The following is a 24361-nucleotide window of genomic DNA, read 5'->3' as shown; positions in this document are numbered from 1 at the left end:
TCTCAAGTGGCAGAATATAAGGTATCTCTAAACTCTCAATTACCGTTCCTATGGTAAACGTTAACAATAAACCATAAACTAGTTGTAAACACACAGTAAACAACCTAATACGCATCCATACATGAAAGACGTTCACAAAGACGCATATGGAACAATAAATTAATAATAAATTAATACCAAATACGCATACGCATCATAACCAAAGACAATAAAAACTTTTACCAAAGCAAAAACCAATCAATAAACAATCCAAAACCAAAAACAAAACGAGTCTAAAAAGTATTCATCCAAACCCAAGCAGCATAACAGACTAGCTGCTCATAATAATTGATGAAACGAAAAAAAAAATATAAGTCACGGTTCATCCTAAAACAAATAATATTAACTAAGCTACTAGCCTGTGAGCTTAAATTAATTAAGCTGTCTACCTGTTTGCTTATTTAATTTTTGGCCGTAAACTTTTAAGGTGCTTGGGTGCTTGCTTGTTTGAGGTGCTAACTTGCTTGCTTTCCAACTCTTTTTCTTTTTCTTGAGTTCCGCCGCACAGGGGCGGCTCCCCTTCCTTTCTTAATTGCCTACGCCTTTTATATCAAATTAATACTTTTGCTCCAAGTTTCCGTCACCCTAAAAACAACCTTGTGGGGCAACCTTGTGGGGCCCGTTATAGAATGTAGTAGGGCTCAGCCCATAATAGTAATTCATCACATTCATTTAATTAGCCCACACAAATCAATATGCAAAATAGAATCTTCATTTCCTTAGCTTCTTTCAATTATTTCATACCACAAATCCATGACTTATAAACTCTCTTCATTGTCACTGAACAAGCAAACATATTAGAGATTGTAAATTCACACATTTAACATTCATTTTGCTTAATTTATTTTCTAATTATAAAATTAATTAGATATTTATCTTAAAATCAGATGAATAATAATAGTTATAATAATAATATTAACAACTCTATTCAGCTATTAACACGTTGGACTCAAGTTTGCTAAAGAAAATACTCCATTTTAACTAGTCGTCTCTTGAATCCTTTAAACTTTACATACGAGCCACGATAGACTAATATCTTATAAAAACCAACTCAAAACCAATTAAAAATGTAGGAAATACTTAGAATATTTATATATGAATGGAGCTTGAGCTGGCTGATGCAGAGACATTTGATGCAGATATAAAGGCTGAATTTTGAGCCGGTCGGGTAGAATAATTTTTACACCACACACGGGAAACACAGTTGGATGAGCTTGGCTGAGGAAATTAGATGTCATTCAAGATCCAGTTGTAATGCCAGCTTGGTTCAGGGAACTCATATGATTGTTCATTCTCAATTTTTCATCTAATTCGAATGACTTGATAGTAGAGATCAGGTCTTGAGTTGGAATGGCATTGAGATTCGTAGTTCTTCTAATTGTAAACATATTTGTGATCCAAGAATACGGTAAAGAGTTCAACAGCTTGTGGTTTGTTTCAGACACATCAATGACAACTTCAGCACTTCTCATACGAGCCAACAGTTTCTCAAATCTCTTGATAAGGTCACCAACACTTTCCCCTTGTACATGATTAAGCATGTTAAATACCCCTTTTAACATAGCCTTGCGGCTGTTCCTCTTCTCAACATTTCCATCCATCTTCTCGACAAAAGCATCCCATAAACCTTTGGCGGTTGTATGTTCCCAAAGTGTTTTGAGTTACTTCATTCGATAAACATACAGTCAAGGTAAGGAAAGCCCTTTCATCTTCAAGCATAAGCAGCTTATCATTTTCATCATATGTATCAACCGGTTTTGGTTCAGGTACGTTTATAGTCGTAACCATAGGTATTTGAGGACCAACTTCTAATGATCTTAAAAGACCCGCATCTGTCAGCTTGATAAAGTTTTTAAATCTTCATTTAAAATCGGTAAAATTGCTTTCGAATGTCATAAATTTTGGAGGCCTAGTGGTCATTCCTACCTCATTCTCAAGCAAGAGACAACTCTTCAATGGCTCAACATCATTAGCCATGGTACAAATCAGTTTCTGGTTGCAAGAACTCTTCAAAACAGGAAAAATTACAAGTCCAGATGAATCGGATTACACGGGAATGCGATTGAAAATTTTTCTTCATACAAAGCATAAGTATGCGATGCGATTGGTTTGAAAATGTGATGCGATTAGAATTTATGGAAATGCGATGCAATTCAAAATCCAGATGCGATGCGATTTCTTTTTCTGGATGCGATGTGATTCAAATCCTATGTGATGCGATTGATTTTCTGTGCGATGCGATTGGAATTTTCTGGCATGTGAATCTTTCTTGAAATTTGTTTTGTACGACTTTTCACCAACTTTTTCAGTTTTAGGTAGCAATTACAGATCTTAACACTTCTTGAATACGATTACTTACACCTTGAACACACTTTACAACCTGTGAGTCACACAAACACCCACAGAACCTTTGATTTTTGACAAGAACCCATAAACCCACTAGATCTTTGCAACAAGCCATAAACACACTTGATATTTCAAGAACAAACTTTAGAACACGCAAACAAGACCAAAATCCAAGGTTGTGATCTAAGAACCTCAACTAGTAGAGCCGAAAGCTCTGATACCAATTGTATGTCCCGAAACCAGATCTAACAACAATATTCTTGGATTAATCTCTCTAGTGCTAGCGGAAATCACACTGGAAGAACCGAGATCTCGGATCTTGTTTGAAGTTATTATTTTCGGGCTAAAGAGGTAGAGAAGAGAGAAAGTTGTAGTTGGTAGGATAAGGATAAAATAATTTTTGCAAAAGGTTATGTGTGCATGAGTGTCTTGCACTATTTATAGTGCAAGCCTCATGCACATGAAATATTAACTTAGGCCCAAATGGGCTTTGCTTACATATGGCAAATACGTGAGAAATTACAAAGACGATAACATACATAAGTAAACAACATAAAAGACTTTAAATATACAAAAGAGGGCCTAACACCACTTGTCACAATCACATTCACACCACTAGAACTAGCCTCAGCCTGTTGTCCTTCTTTGTCTCTGCCATTTCTCACTCCTCTCCTGGGATTCACCCAACTTCCAAAAACATTATCAAGTCGACCTTCAAGATCCTCCAAAAAGATTGTTGATATTTATCTTCTTCTATGCATACACTAGGACCAACCTCTACCTGTTGTTTCGTATTCGGATATCTAAGCGGATATCCGAATTTTGGAAAAAAAATTAATTATAAAAAATTTAAAGAAGTACTTTTAAAAATATTTCGGGTATTCGAAATATCCGACAAAAATATCCGAAATATCCAAAAAAGTTATCCAAAGTATTCGAAAATTATCCGAAAATTATCCAAAAAATTATCCAAAATTTCCTAAAATTATCCGAAATATCTGAAACATTATCCGAAATTTAATAATTATATTTATTATTTAATAATTAAAAAAAATATTTCGGATAGTTTGGAAATCGGAACTATCTGAAAATTTTCAGAATCACTATCCGAACAAATCCGAAAATTCGGTCCAAGATTCGGAATCCGAAAATTCAAATATCCGAATATTCTAATAATTTAGATTCGAATTTTTGGATATTTCAAATACGGGTTCGGATTCAGATTTTTTAACACCCCTAGCTAAATTCTTAAAGTAACCAGATCCAAAAACTGTGTGCGAGAACTTTGAAAACTGTTTGGGCCCAAGTTGTATGGTAAACATATTTCATATTGGCCCAAATGTTGATTATGCTTATAGTTGCACAAATCGACTATTTTTTATAACGGAACTGGGTATGAACCGGTTCAAGGTATGGCTAACAAAAATTAAGAGTCGGGTCGGGTAGAAATTGGTTTCGGGTATGGTCGAGTATTTGACGGGGTTTTCTGAGTTTTATCGGGTTTCGAGTAGGGTCAGGTAGGGTTTTGTGGAAGGGGTCCGATGGGTCCGATTCTGGGTGTGTACGACTTTTCTAAGAAACCGAAACCAATCCGTACCCGTGGGTCAGGTCCAGAATCGGTTTTTTTGCCCACCTCTAATTACACCCACCTACCAAAGAACATGCATAAAGTCTTCCAATAATATAGGTGACCCAAAACTTGATATGCTTCACCATTCAGTTGTTCGTCTATCCTATCATTTTCGACTTAGTCAGAGATTTCTTGCACACCATTGGTGTTGCTTATGTCGCTTTGGTCTTGGGCTAAACAGCTCTCACTGGTTGTTTCTGTATTTATTTTTGTCACTCCCCGTTAAAACGGAATTACAAGGTGCGACGAAATACGGTTTCATAATACATTGCTAAACGAGAATAAACTAAATACACATTTCATTTCAGGATAACTTGGAACATTACAAGGGTTTGGGCTTTAAGCCACCTTTATACAAAGCATTCTAAATATTTATGTATTCCAAAAACTACACGCTTAAAAGTATATCCACTTACTTGTTATCTCAACCTGAAAACATGATTTAGAAAACGAAGTATATCCACTTGTTATCTCAACCTGAAAACATGATTTAGAAAACGGTCGCTTACAAAGAGTTGGTGAGTTTGCAACTTTAAAATACGAAACAACAATATTATGCATTTTTTCATGTAATCAATGTAATAGTGATAAACCGACAACCCAAATAAATCTTGATGGCAATTTGGTTTGTCATTGCTTGTTTTCGTATTAACAAGTAAAACACGTTATATGAAATTAATGTAATACTCAATAAACCTACAACAAAATTCCTGACAAATCATATTAGTACCCTTTGTTTTGTTAATACCGAACAAGACATATTGAATAATATGCAACTAATTGTTAGAATACAAGGGTCAAGTTATTCTACAAAGATGGGCAAGAATGAGAATGATTTCTAGCCACAAAAAAAAACCCTAAAAAATAATGAAAAATTAATTAAAAAATCATAACTTAAAATTTAATAAAAAAACAAAAAATATAAAAAGGCAAAATTGTTTCCACCGTCTTCCTCGTTCTCAAAAAAAACCAAAAAAAAACAAAATCTCGAAAAGACACAATGTTGAGAAAAAAAACATAATTGTGTCTTTTTATTTATCATTGTGTTTTGTGTTTATTTTCGTCATTGATTGTGTCTTTTTTCCTTGACATTGCGTCTTTTTTTTATTGTGTTATATTACTCAGCATTGTATTATATTTTGTTTGGCATTGTGTAAAATTTTACGACATATTGTGTCTTTTTTTATTTATCATTATGTTGTTTGTTCATTTTCGGTGTCGTGTCTTTTTTCTCGGCATTGTGTCTTTTTTTTTCGAACGGGAATTACGGTGGAAACATTTTTGTTTTTTAAATTTTTTCGTTTTTTATTATTTTGAGTTTTGATTTTTTGATTATTTTCTTTAACAGTTTTTGTGTGGCACAAATCCTTCTCACACTTCTCATTTTGACTCCCTTTATATTTTAACTTTACCCTAGAATGCAAACCCATAAATAGTTAATTATATAGCATACCCCTATATATATAACTATATACGTCGATAGTTAGGTAAAAATCATATTTGTCGTTAAAAAAACTCATTTTATCACTAAATTTTCCAATCCCTTCTTGGTTACAAGGAGAGGCAATAAAAGGTCCAAAAGATCACTATGATTTGTTATCAATTTAGGTAAAGTCGCGATCATTATTGAAAATCAGATCGACTTGTATGTACATATCTTAAATAGAAACATGATATGAACAAAATCACTTTTTCACCGGTGTAATATTATTTAATTAAAGAAAAAGATTAAGAACCAACCTTATAAAGCATTGAAATTGTTTTGATCAAGTAACTAAAAACACATGCAATGTTATAAAATAAATTGATTCTCTCTCTACATTTTGGTTTTCTCATTTTGTAAATAACTCTTTATTGACTAATCAAGCACTTCTTGCTTTATAGACGGATAAAGGTCTATTACGCTATTATTATTATTAAATTAATTTAGATCATGGTATTTCATTTATTTTAATCCTGTAATCGACGTATTAAATCCATACCAAACGATCATGAAAATTAAATCTAAGAGATTGTCGATGTTTATCTTCTTCTATGCATACATCTCTTTGAATAGAACGACTTTTATTGAAAATATACTTTATTCATATAGTCTAATATGGTTTAAATATGACCTTTAAATGATTGATATGTGGCGTGTGCATAATTGAACATATAACTTTACATCAATCGGGGCTAACTTTTAGTTGTTTTCTTATATAAATCTAGTAAATAAGTCACTCATTTGCTTAGTTTTAGTTTTCAGGCACAAACAAGGCATAACATGACAAACCAAGCATTCCCGTGATGAAAATCAGTCGTGCCTAATCAAACATGCCCTTGTGTCTAAAGCTCCCAAAGTGAAGACAAAAGATCAATGGACTCCACAAAGTGACTTAGGCATTGTCTTTCTAGACATGCCCCGTGCTACGGTACATTTTCAACACTCCAATTGTCACTACAAGATAAAGTGTAGAAGTCAATGACACACAGTCGTGCTTCACAAGGCATGGGGTCGTCCTCAGCTCCCTACCAATATATAAATAGGGGGAAGGTTATTGCACAAACTAAATTAACATACTAAACATACAAATAACATAGCATAATTACAGTTCTCAAATAGAGTAATTACGTTACAAAAAATAAAATAGTGTGATAATAATTACACTACTCATAAACATAATTACACTGTTAACACAGATAATCACTCTACACTATTACACCAAATTACTCTACTTGTTTCAACTAGAGTAATTATTTTATAAGTAGAGTAATTGTAGTATCTACTTCTTCCTCCTCAAATTACACTATTTGTTTCAACTAAAGTAATTATATTGTAGGTAGAATAATTATTGAATTTGTTTCTTATATTGTAGGTAGAGTAATTATTAAATTTGATTTTTATATTGTAGATAGAGTAATTATTTAATCTGCTTCTTCATCTTCCTCAAATATCCACGGCCACTTTCTTCAATTGGAAAATTCAATTAGCTTCAATTGATGTATTACTTCGACTCACAGGTTTCAATTGAGCAATCAATGATTCGCAAAAGATTCGATTTGATTCACAAAATTATAACCTAGGAATGACCGACGGCAATACGAAACAATGACCGGTGGCCAGAATCTGACAGATACGGATGGTGACGGAATTGATATGCGGTTGACGGTTAGGAGTTTGAGGCGGAGACGTGGTAGCAGGAGGATCAATTGAATTAAGCAGAGGCGGTTGCGTGGTGAGGAATTGAGAAGCTGTTGCATTTATTTTGGGTTTTCTTCACTTCGTACGTTTAGCACGTAATTTTGATTTGTATTTGATCTTTATCCATATAAATAGGGCTTCATTTTAATCCGTCCATCATCCACCGACCCATTTTCATCTTTTTAGTGTATTTTAGTTTGTCCTATAATCCAAGATTGTAAGAACTTCTTTTTATAACAACAATCCATTCTTGTTCGTTTAAATGTTTATTTATTCAAGTTAGATGATGTTGATCTCTTGGGGAAGGCAACCCGTTAATGACCTTTTTACTTCTTTATTTTGGACTTTTCATTTAAACTAAGTATTATATTGAAAGTGAAATTTAAACCAACTATCGCTTTGTTTTTGTTGATTCAAAAATTCGCATCTTTATGTGTTTATTATATAAATACATGTTGACTTCTTGGAAGACAGTTAGAAGTATGGTTTGGGTTAAGTCCTTGGCTCGCAAATATACTCTATGCGCGATGACTTTGTTTCACACATTTTTACTACTTTTGAGGAGATGGCATCAAATTATTCAAATCCGCCCGAGCTGACGAGCTTGGGCAGAAGGCCTGGATTGAGTGTTCTACCTGCCCTTCGTACAAGAAAGAAACTAGCCTTAACACTAGTTTTGATACGTACGTGCACCACGTAACCCTCATGCACGTGGGAATACACAACATATTGTATTTGTTTTAGTTTAATATTTTAGTCATCTTTAACTCAATTCTTTGGTAGTATTTTTTAAGAGAGAAATATATTATTTGTATAAAACAATGTAAATTTAAATAACAATTTTTCGGTGAAAGACATTTGTATAGAAGGATCTAAAATTCCATAATAAAATACTGTTGGATGATTCAATAATTTAATAAGAATTCTAGCTTACGCGAAACACCAATAATTGTCACCCACCATTTTTGTTTTTAGGCAATTTATGGAAGCATCTAGTACAAAATTTTAATGAAAGGTAAAACTAGCTAGTTAGAAAGTTTAATAATGATATTAAGCTATGTTGTTAAACAACTTCTAGTAATACAATAAACCAAAATGGTTACTGATTACAATTTTTAACAATATAGTTTACACCAATAATTGCCACCCACATATAGAGGAGGAAGGACCAAATAAAAACAAAGAATAATGTGAGAACGATAGGAACCGGTTAGAGGATTATAGGAGTTTTCTAAAAATAATTCTCAACAAAGGTACAGAAATACCCTTCATTATTGAAGAGGTAGGTCCCAGCAAAGCCCAGTTGGACCCGCAAGACTCACCTAAAAAAGGGACGTCTGCGCAGAAACCAACTGGATCCGCAGGACCAACCATGCTCAGAGACGTGACGTCCTTACGCGCAGTACGCAAGCTGGTCCCGCAGGAAATGCCTCCCGATGGTGAAGGACTCCGCCTGTTCCCGCAGCCTCGGATACAAGCCATCAGGGAAGGCCACCCGCGCAGCAAGGCTACACGCACAAGGCACTTAGCTCTCAATCACTCAGTGTCACCTGAAGGAATGAGCGAAGCCGGGAACAATCCCGCACAAGGGCGGGAGGGGGAATACTCCCGCCCAAATAAGCCAGTCCGTACGATACAGGAAGATCTTCTGTACTGTACCTGACGAGGTATGGGAAAAAGATCTGACTAAAGATACGACAGCTTATTGACAACAGTATGGCGAGCAGCATGCTCCTGCACTGTATGTCACTATTAGCCGCTGCCTACTCACCAACTACTGCCATACCACGTGCGTAGCCGTCAGTTGGTGGAACAGGAATAGTATACAGCAGGCCTGGTCGCTATCAGCCGCTACCTACCCACCAACTACCAGCAGGGCACGTGCGTAGGCTACTGTTGGTGGAACAGGAATACTGTTGCAGCCGGCCATACCTCTTTGGAAACCTACCTTCGGCTATAAATACCACAAATGGTATGACCATCTCATCTTATCATATCTTACTACATTATCATCATATTATACCTGATATCTGCTCTAGCAATCTCTTAATATACTTTTATATTTAAAGAGCAATCTAGTCTGATTCTCACGCCGGAGGGTGGTCACAAGGAGGAACCCCCCCCCCCCCCCTTCTCAGTGACGAGCTCACGGTGTCTGTTTTGCAGGTTATCAGAAGAACCATCTTCCAAGGGTCTAACCCCTCGTGGGAAACATCTCTCCAACCCCCAGGTTACCAGTAATCTGTCCGGGGTCCGGTTGGTGTTTCTTAAATTATGAAATTGATTGGACGTGATGTGTAAGCTAAGCAGTTAATGGGGAAAAATATCGGATATCGGTCAAGGACCGATACATGATATATCGTTTTTCGCGGTGAGATATCGGTTATTCAATATTATGCATAAATTTATATGTATATATATTGTATATGCATATAGTGTTAATTTGATAACTTTTATGTATAGTTTAATAAGTTGAAGACCAAAATGTAAACTGGTGAAGATAGAATGACTAATTGTTACAATACACAAACTGATTTTATACCTTTTATGTAAACTAGTGAAAGACAAAGGGGCTAAATGTGAAAACTAACTTGTTTAAACCTAAAAAATATAAACCTAAGAAACTAACAAGTCACAGCCGCGCTTCCTTCTTCAACCTTTATGGCACCATCCCTCCATTGTTCATCGTTTCCGTCGGAATTGGCAGCGCCGGCGCGGAATTGGCAGCGGCGGAGCCGGAATTGACGTAGGAAATCTCCATGAAATTGATATCTTATCACGAACTACCACCTCGTAGTGTAAATCGTAGCTATTCCGGTGAATCTTGTAAGTATAAACATAAAAATAGCCCAAACCGAGAAAATCGGTGATACAACCGATATTATTGAGCAAGATATCCACGATATATCAGTCATTATCGCCGATAATATCGGCACCAATATTATGACCGATATTTTGCACCGATATCTTTCCATGGGTCCGATAACTGTCAGGACCGTGAATCGGGTGAAACCTTAGCAAAGGTTGACAAGAACACACTGACTCAGAAATACCCAAAAGACCTGTTAAATATCCCGACGGAATCAGGATATCCAACGAGTGGGAACGAAGGAGTGTAGATAAATAAACACAAAACAATAATAGATAATCAATAAATGCTCATTCAAAGACAAAGATTCACTGTATTAAATGATTCATTAATGAAACAGTAAAAGGAATGTCTAGGGTTTTGTGTGACGGCGGCGGCTGTACGAGGAAAAACAAAAGGAATACTCTTTGGAATGTTTTCCGTACAGAGCGTCGTGTGAAAAACCCATGTCCTAAAAGGTATCCTAGGACCCCTATTTATAGACCCTGACATTCCTTCTAGAAGTTCCTAATCATTACATAATGAAATACAAAATAATACAAGTGTTGAGTTCTCGAGCAAGATAACAATCTTGCTCGAGCAAGCTCACTATGCTAGGTATGCTCGTTGACTGTCCTCGAGCATACTTTACTTAGAATATCTTCAGTGAAGATATTCCCTTTCAGAAGACTTCATTCTTCTTGACTAGTCCATGCTTTGCTCGAACCAATCCATCGAGCAAGCTCATTCTTCTTGATGTCTTCAGCTTTTCTTATTCAGCAATCTTTATCATGCTCGGATGTAAATCTTGCTCGGGAACTGAACTGTGCTCGAAGTCCTTGCTTTGATCACTTGACATCTTCTTATTGCATCCATGCTTGTCCCCATGTGCTCGATCATCCTGTGCTCGTAACACTTGGTTAAAACTTGTATGATCAAGCTGTTTGCTCGATTGGCAATCCATGCTCGATAGAAGAATACTCTTGCTCGTTGAAGTGTAGCTTGCTCGAAGCCTTAACACTTAGAAGAATTAACCATTTAAGGTTCTGAAGACCTTGCTCGAAGTAGTAAAACCATGCTCGATCGTCTAGGCTTGCTCGAAGTCCATACTTAGCCGTTTTCTGAGGAGGTTGAGAAGATTCCAATCTTCCTTATCATAAATCCGACCCAATAATAACCGATATATCATGATATATCGGCCGAGTTAAATGCATAGTGTGTAAGACATCTATTGGCTCCTACTGATTTTTACACAAAATATATTTTTTACTGGATTCATATTCCCCACGTATATTAGACCAAATATAGTGGGACGCTTTAGAGAGGGAATTAGAGCCTAGGGTTGGCTCAATAAATATGGAGGCCTAAATCGAATGAAGATTTTGGGGCCTTTTATGACAATTGTTAAGAAAAAAAGAATTACTTACCACAAGTTTTGAATTCATGACATATACTTCAGTAACAACCAAGCCTACCATCACACCAACACATTAGTTTGAATTTAGTTTACCCATTATAATATATCTACATATAATGTTTTATTGGACTTGGAGACCTTAATTAAATATGGGCTTATAGCCTAACTTGTATTCGTTGGCCCACGGGCTGGCCTTGTTAGCGCCCCACAACGTCGGGCGCACTACCCTAAGGAGCGCTTTGAGGGCAAAAATGGCTTGACCTTTTGTTCGAAGCAGCTAGTTAGGGTTGACTTTGTTTCAGGCCAATGGAGAACAAAGTGAGGGCGTCATGGGACGCTACAACTACACACGGTCTTACTAATATGAAAAGGAAGCTCCAAGCTTGTATAGAATTAATAGGAGTATGGCTGTAAGCGGACCGAACCGAACCGGACCAGACCTTGTTTGTGTCCATCCGTTAAGCTTTCGTCAGACAACGGACAGTTCATAAACACTCTACCGAATGAAAATTCATTTCCGTGTCCGTTCGTTAAGAATTGAGTTTGTCCGTGTTTGTTTGTGTCTGTTCATTAGTATTGTAAAAGGACGCTAATGGACAAACGAACACCAATGGACACTAATGAGCATTAAGCCATTAACGGATAAACAAACATAAATATATTAAAATACTTGAGAGCGGTTATTGTAGAAAACAATATTTTCATGAGAAATGTGAGAAATGATCTAGTCTGTCCATGTAATTAATCAAGGGTCTAAAGAGGGTGGTTACATAATATTAATTAGAAAGAAGTTTTTAATCACAAATAAGGGTAAATCCGACTTTTTTTTGAAGAGCGACCATTAATTGTTAGTCATCAATTGACGAAAATCAAGGGCACATTTTTTTATTTCAAAATTTAAACATGGATTTATTCAATTAAATATGTATAACTTAAGTAACTTCAATTTCATATAATCACTTTTTTATGCTGACATGCATATGTTTTGGGAAAAAGAAAATATATAGTTTTCTTTTTATATAAAATCAATGGAATCCATGTGTTTTTTTGGTTTGGATCGTGCTAATTAAGTTAATTAAAATAGTGTTTGTGTTGATAAATTGTTAAAAAAAAATATTGTTGTGTTGTTATACGAACGGGGAGTGTTGTTGTGGTGTTATATAAAAAATATTAATGTTTTGTTATATGTGCTAGTGATATTATATGATGCTTATGAATTAGTGTTGTTGTATAAGAAACATTATTGTGTTGCTATATAAAAAAAGTGTTATATGATTGTTTTGTTATATAAACTAGTGTTGTTATATTAGAAATATTTTTCTGTTTATATGATTGTGTTGTTATAAAAACTAGTGTTGTTATATAAGAAATATTATTGTTTTGTTATATGATTGTCATGTTAAGTCATGTTGTTATATAAATTAGTGTTGTTATATAATAAATATTAGTGTGTTGTGTAACTAATCGAATTTCATGCTTAAATATAGGACTTGCCTTGACTGAGAATTTGACAAAGTACCACAATGCCCTTTTAATATTTATTTATTAATTTCTATTTGTAATTTTCTTATTTGTTCTTACCATTCTAAAAAAAAGTGATTTCTATTTGATCCTTTCTCTAAAACACTAATGAACATTACACCACATGATATCCAAAAATATTACACTTAACATAGTAACCAAACATATAATCATATTAAAATAATGTTTTTGTGTTCAAAATTCTCAAACTTCTATTGTTTCACGAGAAACAAACTTTAAATTCTTCATTCTTCAAGCAATTTCAACATACAATCATACACAACGCTATTACCTGGACGTTACCAGACGGACGCTACCGGACGTAATCAGACGGACATTACTGGACATTCAACGCTATTGAACGAACACGGTCTTTGTCCGTTAAGCTTACCGAACAAAAAATTTTGTCTGTGTCTGGTTCAGTTATTAAACAGATGAACATAAACGAACTTCCCACCGAACGGGCAGCCGCACGTCCAGCGAACGCCCGAATAGCTTACAACCCTAGATAAGAGAGAAAGAGAAAGACAATGTAACATCCGGCCCCTCGCACCACCAATATTGTCCGCTTTGCCCACGAAGAGCTCACGGATTTGCTTTTGGTTGCCCAGGTGGAGACTTCCCAGGAGGTCACCCATCCTGCTACTACTTCCACCTAAGCACGCTTAACCGTGGAGCTCTCCTCTCGTCCACTACCATTAAGCCCAAAACGCGTTGATGATTTAAGGGGCGGGACATTTATATATTTACCTAGGGTGTTACAGACAATGTCCCCATTTTTCATTTCTAATTGTCCTTTATATTTTGCTATTAACGAGTAGGGTTAATTTTGTTGTTACACTCTTACTATAAGTAACTTCTAGATTTTGTCCTTCCTTTATAGTATATCTTTGTGTTTTAAATAAGAATATGCACTTCTACCCGGACATTACATGTTCGACTATCATGCATTGTCACAGGTACATGGAAGGAAGTCGATCAGTATCGGTTCAATTTGTTATGATAAAAGTTTTACTGAAAAAGTTGAAATGCCAAAAAGTGTGCAACTAAAATTAAAAGACCAAGATCAATAACTATCGACATTTTGCTCTAGTTTATCGAATAAATAAAAATAAAATTAAAAAATTCTAACACGTCATAACTCATGATATGAGTTAAAACATCACAAAATATTTTACAATAAAATGTAAAAAATAATACTTGTAGAAAATATATCAAGTAACAAGCGTACCCTATAAAATCTCACAAATAACATAATTATTGTTTGAAGAAGGTGGTAAGGGAGCAAATATTTTCTCTATCACAATTGATAGAAAGCGCACTTCTAGTAAATCCCCCCGGCTATGAAAAAACCCAATCAAACACCAATAGACAAAAATGTGACATAAAGGGATCAAAACAATAAACTAGACAAATAGTGCTAACAATAATAGTAGTAGTAACTATCACTAGCATAAGTGGTGAGAGTACTATAGTAGTAACAGATATAACACCAAATAGCAAAAAAAAATCGTACGAACCTCCTTAAAAGTCCTAATAAGCAACCCCTAAAGGTTCTACGTCAAGGCAAAGTTAAGATAAAGCTAAAGCGAAGGCATAGCTAAGGCAATGAAAGTATAAGAAAAGGCTAGGTGTAAAAAAAATGGTTCTACGACAAATCTAAACACCCCCTAAAAGTCCAAAAAATTATCCCCACATCTTCGACAACTTCGATCCATGAATTTATATCCTTGATCAAGTCTTTTATGAGGTGCATGTCAAACAAATCATACCTAATCTTCTCATCAAATGTCAGTATAGGTTCGCCTCTACCCCTTCTCCCAAACATTATTAAGAGTCTATGCGGTTCTTATTGGAGCTGTCATCATACATACATGGCACCCCATGCCTCCGGAGGAAATTCATTTCTTGTATGATTCAACCTTGTGTATCCAAATATTCAACTTAGCATCATCATTTCTACTACTTCATCACGTGGCACTTACGTCTCCATTAAATTTATCATCTAAATAAACTAAAAGTGAGTAGAAACTAATAACAAATAATATTGTAAAATAGATAAAAAAAAATACTAACATACTTCAAATTTCATTATAAAACATAATTCTAGATTATGATTGGTGGAGGTAGACGGTTGACCAACCAGTAAATGTGCATGGCATCCAACTAATTTTCTTTTTACATTGTTTTTTTTTTCAATAATCAATATATACACGCGCAAAGGGATGTTAAAACAAGAAACGCATGTGGTGTGGTGGAAAGTATGCTGACCTACACCTCGTGGGACATAGTTTTTTAAAAACAAAACTTGAAATGTTTCAAATTTCAATAAAACATCTAAACTATAATCCAATTTGCACCGTTGTTTCCGGACTTTAAAAAAGTTACTCTACGGTCAATAAATTTTAATAAACCTACTTTCCTTTTGTTTTTTCTTAGTTTTTTCTTTAAGTTCTTTCCAGATTTACTTTTTTCTCTTGTTTTGTTGTCTTTGTAAAATACGCAATTCTGATATGATTATTTTTATATACTTTTTGAACCCGCGACAACACGTAGAGTAAAAAACTAGTTCTTTGTAATTGCAAATAGTTCGATTTATTAAAACCAGTAAAATATATTAGAGCATCATGATTAGGGATGGCAATGAAACCCAAACCCGATGGGAAAACTCGAAACCCGACATAAATGGGACGGGTAATACCCGACCCGTTAGGGTTTGGGACGGGTTTTGAAATTTTTCGCGGGTTTGGGATTTCTAATATACCCGATTACCCGACAAGATTACCCGATAACATAGACCCATTTACCCGATTATATACCCGATATCTACCTATTCTAATAAAGTAAAATAAATATTGACACTTGTCATGTTTTGGTTAATTCTTACAATTTTTTTCCCTCCAAAACTAATATACCCTAATATATATAATAAATCAATAATTATTCACTTTCCTTTTACACTATATTTATATAATATCTATATACTTTTATAAATATAAATATTAACATATTATTTTACTATATATTTCAAAATACTTGGTGAATTCCAAAAATTAACAACAAATCATGTTTCTCAAATGAAAATTATTTCGGGTTTTTTGTGGAACTTAAATTTGATTTTATGAGTCAAAAGTTGGTAAATAGATTGTTGTACAAGTTAACTACATTTAGGTCAGAATTTGTTATGGGTCAAAATGAAAATTTTGAGTATTTTTAAAAGTTTGAGAATGCAAAAAAGATTTATCGTCAAATTTGTTATGGGTTCAAAGTGTTGACTTTAAAATGTCAAAAGTATGAAAGTTAAAATTTTAAACTTGATTCGGGTTTCAAATTTATTTTTAAGAGCTTTTTTGAAATAATCAAAAGGTTCGGGATTTAGCAATTGACTATTTTTCCCTCAACTAGTAAAATTTAAGAAAAGATTGTGAACACTTTCAACATGCCACCCCCATGCCTATCAATGCTTCTAAATTTTATCAAATTTGAAATATTTATGTTAACATTAATTTTTCCTTCAATGGTGATCAAAACGTTATATGGGAAGCATGTCATGCAAAACTATGCTCAAATGAAACAAAATATTCACAAATTAACATGTTATTTTTTATGTTGTCATTATGACAAAGTCGAAAAACCCTCTAAAACTTATCAAAATCTTTTTCATGGTGTAGCTTAGAAAAACATAGTTCTTGAAGAACATCTATTGCTACAATTTAATGTCTTACTTTCCTTTGATGGGTGGTAAATTGATAAATATATCAATAAAGGTAACTCCTCTTTTGTATTTATGCTTAGTGGTTAGAACTACTATCATATGAGAAGTCTTATTTCCGAAATTAGTTCATAACCAAAATTCTTTCAGTTGTACATATATGACACCGAGAATGAATTTTTTCAATAGAAAGAAGCATTCTCGAGTACGTTTTTGCACGGGCATTTCTTATTAAGTTCATTTAAAAAAAACACTTTGTGATATAAATAAAATCAATTTATATACACATTGTATAGATACAAGCATAGATATAATACATTTTTTTCATATACGCTATTTAATTATTTGTTTTACTTATAATTTTATAATTTGAATTATCACATGTGTGACACGGGCTCTAAAACTAGTAACTTATTATATTATATATATACTATATTCCAAATATATTATTTGTCAAAACTTGTTTATATCAATTATTTGAGATATTTTACCTATATGGTAACCATCTTTGTAATCGATTAGTTATATTTTGTCAAAACCACGGTAGAAACCCGATGGGTTTTAAGCCAGGTAGGAAACCCGAAACCCGATGGGAAACCCGAAACCCGATGGGAAAACCCGAAACCCGACGGGTAATTACCCGATTAAAACCCGACGGGTTTGGGACGGGTTTAGGATGGACTTTTATAACTGGGTATGGGTTTGGAATACCTAAACCCGACCCAGACCCGACCCATTGCCATCCTAATCATGATAGGGCTGTCAATTTATGACACGAACCTGCTAACACGACACGACACGAGTTTTAACAAGTTTGGGTTTGAGCTTAACAACTCGCGTGTCTTAAACAGGTCGAACTGTTTAAGACATGTTTAAATCCGTGTCCTAATAGGTTAAAAACCTGTTAACATGTTAGTAATATGTGTAGATTTTTAATTAAAAAAATTAATTAATATACATTCTTAAAGTCCTAAACCTAAAGTCATACTTACATATGATGTTTAACTCATGTCGGTTAGAACCCGATATTATATTTTTAATGAATGTTATGATTTGCTTCTATTGTTGTTTATGTTATGAATCATGCATTAATTAAGACTTGTATACTTGTTTTGAACATTTTTGTTTCATTAGACATGTATTATTTATGGAAAAATTCCCAAAATAAGCATTTAGGAAAACAAATTTCAAGTTTTAGTTACCATTTGTAAAAAAATCTTGAAATAGGTATTATAAACTAGTCGTGACGAGTAATTGTAGAACCAATTAAAACTTGTCGCATGTCCTTAAACTAACCGTAACGAGCACGTTCACTAATCATTTACTCATCACGACTAAATAAGTTTCATGCCTCGTAATCAACGCCCACGAGTAGTTCATAAGTCCTTTAGTCGCGACGATCATTTTACCCCGTTTACATTCCCTACACGAGTAGTTTATTAGTAGTTAACTCGTTGCGACTAGTTTAACCATATAATCTACTCATCGCGACTAAAGGACTTATGAATCACTCGTGGGCGTTGATTACAAGGCATGGAACTTATTTAGTTGTGACGAGTAAATGATTAGTGAGCGTGCTCATTACGGTTAGTTTAAGGACACGTGACAAGTTCTAATAGGTTTCCACAAACTACTAGTCATGACTAGTTTATAATACTCATTTCTGGAATTTCTTGCAAATAGTACCTAAAACTTAAAATTTGTTTTCATAAATGCTTATTTTGAGAATTTTCCCATTATTTATTGTATCTTTAAACAGAACTCTTGACATGTTAGTGTTCGTGTTTAAAAAAAAATGACACTGTTATTTATCGTATTTGATATCATAAGTCATCTTGCCTTATCATGTCACGTATATATTCTGACAGCTCTACATTCATAGTTAGAGGTGGGCAAATAAACCGGTTAATCGAACCGACCGGGAAAAATGAACCGAATCTGAACCGGTTTGAAACCGAATATGTAGAAACCGGTTTGGAACCGATTGAAACTATAGGTTCGGAAACGGTTTGTCATTTTCACCACCAAAACCGGTTCCAAACCGGTTAACCGAACCGAAAACAGCCAAAACCGATCAAAACCCGAACCGAAACCGATCATAAACCGGTTTTGACTTTTGTTGATCAAACCAAACCGGTTTTAAGTGTTAAACCAGTTTGTGCACCTCTATTCATAGCCATCACTTTTAATTGGGTCAAGATAAGAATAAATAAGTAAACTCTCTTGGTATTCCAATCTCAAATTTAACAAGAAATAAATAAAAAAAATCTTTTTAGTAAAGGGGTGTCCCCTGTTTTTAATCTCTCTGTTGTCCAAATTCATTTTCTTCCCATAATTAACTCCCTTCTCTCTCTCATTCTTATCTCTCTCACGCAAGAACACAAAAATGTCTTCTCCTAGCAAACGCAGAGAGATGGATTTGATGAAGCTGTAACTTCTTTAATTCCATCTGTTTTAACCTAAAAATTTGTGCTTTTTAAATCTTATCTGAATTTATTTATTTGTTTCATAATTATTATTTTGTCAACTGATTCATCATCAATCAACTAGGATGATGAGTGATTACAAAGTGGAGATGATCAATGATGGGATGCAAGAGTTTTATGTGCATTTTCATGGGCCTGCTGACAGTAAGTCCACTTATCTTTATAGTATGTTCTTCATTATCATATGTAAAGATTTATTTTTTTAGCTTTTTTATGATATTAGGCTTTGTGGGTGTTCTTGATTTTAGCTAGATTACACCTGATTTTGACTTGTGTTAATCTTGAACTGGGCTATTCTTTATTTGATGTTAATTTTTGTGGGTGTTCTTGATTTTAGATGGATTCAACTTATGTGAACCAGATTTTGACTTTCTTTTTATAAATTTTTTAAAAGGATTTATCTTTATTTGATGTTAGGTTTTGTGGGTGTTCTTGATTTTTGCAATATTTTGATTTTCTTGAGTATTAGATAATATTATAAGAAGGTTTTGATTGGATTTTGATCTATGATTGAGTATTTGGTACAAAAAGTTAGTGTCTTTATTTGAATTTGGGCAGTTTTTCTTGATCTTGATGTTTTACCTTTTGCTTTCCAAATCAGATTTTGCTTTTGACCTTTTTGGTCAAACAAAATTTATTGAGATCTCAAATTGGATTGTAAATCAAGGTTTTGAGGAAAAGGGGAAAATTATGTTGAAATTATGAAAGAAAAAAAAAGATTATCCTTTTATAAATTTGTCTTAAATTTGATCATGAATCATGCAGGTCCATATCATGGAGGTGTGTGGAAGCTAAGGGTTGAGCTTCCGGATGCTTATCCTTACAAATCTCCCTCGATTGGCTTCGTAAACAAAATTTACCATCCAAATGTAGATGAAATGTGAGTGTGAAATCTTTCACTCGTCCGATTTAAAGAATCCATCATCTTGTTTCGGTAACATTATGATTGTTGACGGTGATCATTGTTTACTCGTGTAATTTATTTTCAGGTCGGGTTCAGTTTGCTTAGATGTGATTAATCAGACATGGAGTCCCATGTTCGGTAATTTATTTCATAGTTATCAAATGCGCTAGGCGTACTCAAGGTTAATAGGCCTTGCCTGGGACCTAGGTGCAAGGTGCAAAAAAAGCGATGGCTGAGAAAAAAAAAAGCGCACTACATAAAAAATTAAGAATATATTGTGTATATGAAAAATAATACTACTCTTCAAATAAAATAATCAGCTAATATTATACAACATTTAATATCATCTAATGAGCACCAAAGGTTCTAAAATAGTCGATATTTGAATGCAATTCCAAAACTTGAATAACAAAATGTTCAATGTAATTCCTTTGGCCTCTCCTAGATCCAAGTTTCAATGGCGCTCTGTGTGTTTCTTTTGCTCGGCTTTTATCTTCTCATGTTCTTGTCGTAGACAATCCCGAAGCGCTCGCCTAGGAACTAGAAGCACATTTATTGAGCCTCTCTTGAAAAATAGGTGTAGGCGCAAGAGGCCAGGGCTTTTAATGACTATGATTTATTTATAAGCGAAATAAGTTCTTTCAGATAAATGGTTTATATGCTTTGAAGTTGTTTATTCCGAACTACTTATTTTAAACACAATAAGCTCATAAACAATTTCAGTAAGCAAATCCCAATTCCCGAACACACCCCTTAATTAGTGTCTTAACACTGATTTAGTGGCACTAATTTGAATGTGCAAGATTCCCTTGTTTTGATGATATTAAAGGGTATTTTGGACAACATATAGTAACATACTTTCTAACACAATAATGTCCATTCAAGCAATTTTATACCTGCCGTTGTGGAAGGGTATTTTAGACATTTAATTGATGTCTAACTGTAATGCATCGATTTTCTAGACTTGGTGAACGTGTTTGAAGTGTTCCTTCCACAACTTTTGTTGTACCCGAACGCTTCAGATCCACTGAATGGTGAGGCTGCGGCTCTTATGATGCGTGATAAAGCGGCTTATGACCAACGAGTGAAAGGTATGAATTTTCTTATCTTATTGCGCGTTTCACGTCTGCGGTGAAATCTGAAATACAAACCGAACAAATATTAACAAAAAAAATAAGATTCCTTGAGTTTGACTTGAACCCAATGGTCCATGGCCTTCCAAGAAAGTGTCATCTTTTGCGTTTTGCGTTCTGTGAAGTGGTTGCTTCTGTAAAATTTACTATTGTGCCTGTTGTTTTTGACTTTGTAGGTCAAAGTTACTGATTTTGACTTTCAAGTTTGATGTGAATCTTTTAACTTGTTTTACACTAAGGATTTTTTTTGCATAGTATTTTTTATTTGTATTCAATATGATCTTTTGTTTTCAAATGTTAAGTATAAGTAGCATTCTTTAAGCTAGAGATTCTTTGTTTGACTTAAGAAAGTCAATGATATCTCTTGGTGTTCGATTAAAGATTTGTTTTCTTTTTAAATAAAGCAAGATCCACCTACATTGTCATGAGATGCATTAGCTATTGAACATGACTTGTAGCTATTCATTGAAAGTTGTACATTGGTTCATTGAACAGAATACTGCGAAAAGTATGCGAAAGCGGAAGATGTGGGTGGTGTTCCCGAGGAGGAAGTGAGTGATGAGGAGCTGAGTGAAGACGAATATGACTTGGGAGACGATGACATGGCAGCGGGCCCGGTGGACCCGTAGTTTGACCGGTCAGTCGTTAAGCTTTCCGATGTTTGTACATTATGTCTTAGTTGTTGTAATTGTGTCTTGTAAACTAAAAAAAGGACCATTTGTGGAGGGATAAGGAAATTCCTGTTCCCCTCCTCATTTCGCTCATGTACAGATTTGTTTGCTTCTGTTCGTGTACTTTAATGGTAATATGCTTTGTGTATATGAATTTGCATAAACTGTCGAAAAATTGAAGAAAAAAGGGTAAATATAAAAAACATGTGAAGAGAAGGATCTGAGCAATCCACACCTCTCACTACTACATCCTTACCCGATCCACCAACCTCTGACACACTTGTTTATGATCCTCCTGGTGCCCCACTTCCCGATATACCTATTTCCTTTCGCAAGGAACCCCGGACATGTACTCGTTACCCAATTCAAGACTATGTTGCCTACACCAACTTATCTCCTGAATCTCATGCGTACACCACTACCCTTGATTCCTACCCGATTCCCAAAAATGTGACGAGCGTTTTCGCTCACCCAGGATGAAGACAGGCTATGGAAGATGAAATTGGGGCTCTAAAGTCCAATCATACTTAGGATCTTGAAACACTTCCTAAAGGGAAGCGTATTGTTGGTTGTCGTTGGGTGTTTACGGTTAAACTACACCCGGATGGCTCCCTACACCGCTTAAAGGCTCGGCTGGTTGCAAAAGGGTATTCTCAGGCATATGGCATTGATTACGATGAAACTTTCTCTCCGGTTGCTAAAATGCCATCTGTCCGTATTTGCATCGCTCTTGCTGCCATTAATCATTGGCCGCTCCACCAGCTTGATGTCAAGAACGCCTTTCTTAATGGTATTCTTGAGGAGGAGGTATATATGGAGCAGCCCCCAGGGTTCGTCGTTGAGGAGGAGGCCTCGAAAGTTTGTAGACTACGTCGTTCTCTATATGGTCTTAAACAGTCACCCAGGGCATGGTTTGGTCGATTCTCTAGTGTCATGGGACAGTTTGGGATGACTCGGAGTGCCTACGATCACTCTGTCTTCTTTAGACACCAGAAAGGAAAGAGGATTATCGTAGTTGTTTATGTGGATGACATTATAATCACAGGTGATGACGAGGTCGGGATTATCGAACTCAAGCAGTTTCTTCAGTCTCAGTTTCAGGTCAGCGACTTAGGTCGATTGAGGTATTTCCTTGGCATAGAAGTATCCCGCTCTCCACAAGGAATACTTCTCTCCCAACGAAAGTATGTTCTTGATATGTTAACTGAATGTGGCTTACTGGGTTGTAACCTGTTGATACCCCAATGCTTCCTACAAAGAAACTCCTCCCAAAGGAAGGAGATAAAATGAAAGATCCTGAGCGATACAGACGGTTGGTTGGTAAACTTAATTATTTAACCGTCACACGACCGGATATCTCCTTTACTGTCAGTGTTCTGAGCCAATTTATGGCTACACCATACACCGGTCACTGGGATGCTGCCATTCGTGTCTTAAGATATCTTAAGACCTCACCTGGCTTGGGTATATTATACTCCGATCAGGGTCATTGTCGTGTAGGTGCCTTAACGGAAGAAGGAGATGGTCGGATATCAGGGTTCTCAGATGTAGATTGGGCAGGTTGTCCGATTTCTCAACGATCTACCACTGGATATTGTGTGTTTGTTGGAGGAAATCTTGTATCATGGAAGAGTAAGAAGCAACACACGGTTTCCCGGTCGAGTGCCGAATCGGAGTATAGAGCCATGGCAGATGTTACATCAGAGATGACATGGGTTCGTCGTCTTCTCAGAGAGCTCGGGGTTGTTTCTAATGACTTGATGAGATTATACTCTGATAATCAGTCAGCTATTCACATAGCCAAGAATCAAGTATTTCATGAGAGGACAAAACATATTGAGGTCGACTGCCACCTTATCAGAGATCGGGTAGTAGGCACACAAATTGATCCTCCTTCCATTCAACCAGTTCATGTGAAGACAAATTTCCAGCTAGCAGACATTCTAACTAAACCGCTCCGGAAAGCTCAGATAGATTTTATTTGTAACAAGTTGGGCATGATTAACATCTATGCTCCAACTTGAGGAGGAGTGTTAATTGTATTTTAGTTAGGGTTTTAGCCCATATTGTTGGTTAAAGCCCATGGGCCTTTTATGGGCTGTTAGCTAGGGTTTAGTTGTGTATATATAGATGTAGTTGCTTATGTATTCAACACACCTTCAAGTAATAAACATTACTTTACTACAACCATTTCTTTACAATATATATAAATACGTGTATAGTGTTATGATCAAATACAAACATTGTCTAAACGTGTGCAAGATTAATTAACTACTGTATGTAATATAGCTACTGTAATTTAAGCATAATTGCTTCAGCGTTTCTCACACTTCGCACGCTAAAATCCATTTGCATTGGATCTCATTTGGATAGTGTGGGAAGCAAATCAAATCAAACTAGTTATCTTTCTTCGTGTGTTGTAGCAGGTTTCGAAGAATCCAAGCGCTATCATAGTCATAGGTAATTGCATATA

At 35.2% G+C, this 24361-nt stretch overlaps 1 protein-coding gene across 1 annotated transcript; it reads left to right on the top strand.

Annotated features, from left to right (window-relative positions):
• The first annotated feature begins 19009 nt into the window (after window positions 1-19009).
• LOC143632210 (ubiquitin-conjugating enzyme E2 5-like) lies at window positions 19010-21922 on the top strand. Its single transcript, XM_077100780.1, has 6 exons — window positions 19010-19124; window positions 19245-19324; window positions 19946-20060; window positions 20170-20222; window positions 21047-21175; window positions 21713-21922. The coding sequence occupies exons 1-6, from the start codon at window positions 19081-19083 to the stop codon at window positions 21844-21846; spliced, it is 555 nt and encodes a 184-aa protein (XP_076956895.1). The 5' UTR covers window positions 19010-19080; the 3' UTR covers window positions 21847-21922.
• The last annotated feature ends 2439 nt before the right edge of the window (window positions 21923-24361 follow it).

Source organism: Bidens hawaiensis, unplaced genomic scaffold (genome assembly GCF_021521415.1).
Source record: "Bidens hawaiensis isolate Kalapana, Puna unplaced genomic scaffold, B.hawaiensis_p1.1 tig00006386_1, whole genome shotgun sequence".
Taxonomy (NCBI): Eukaryota; Viridiplantae; Streptophyta; class Magnoliopsida; order Asterales; family Asteraceae; genus Bidens; species Bidens hawaiensis.
Note: the sequence above shows the minus strand (reverse complement) of the source record. Positions and strands in the feature narration are given on the sequence as shown.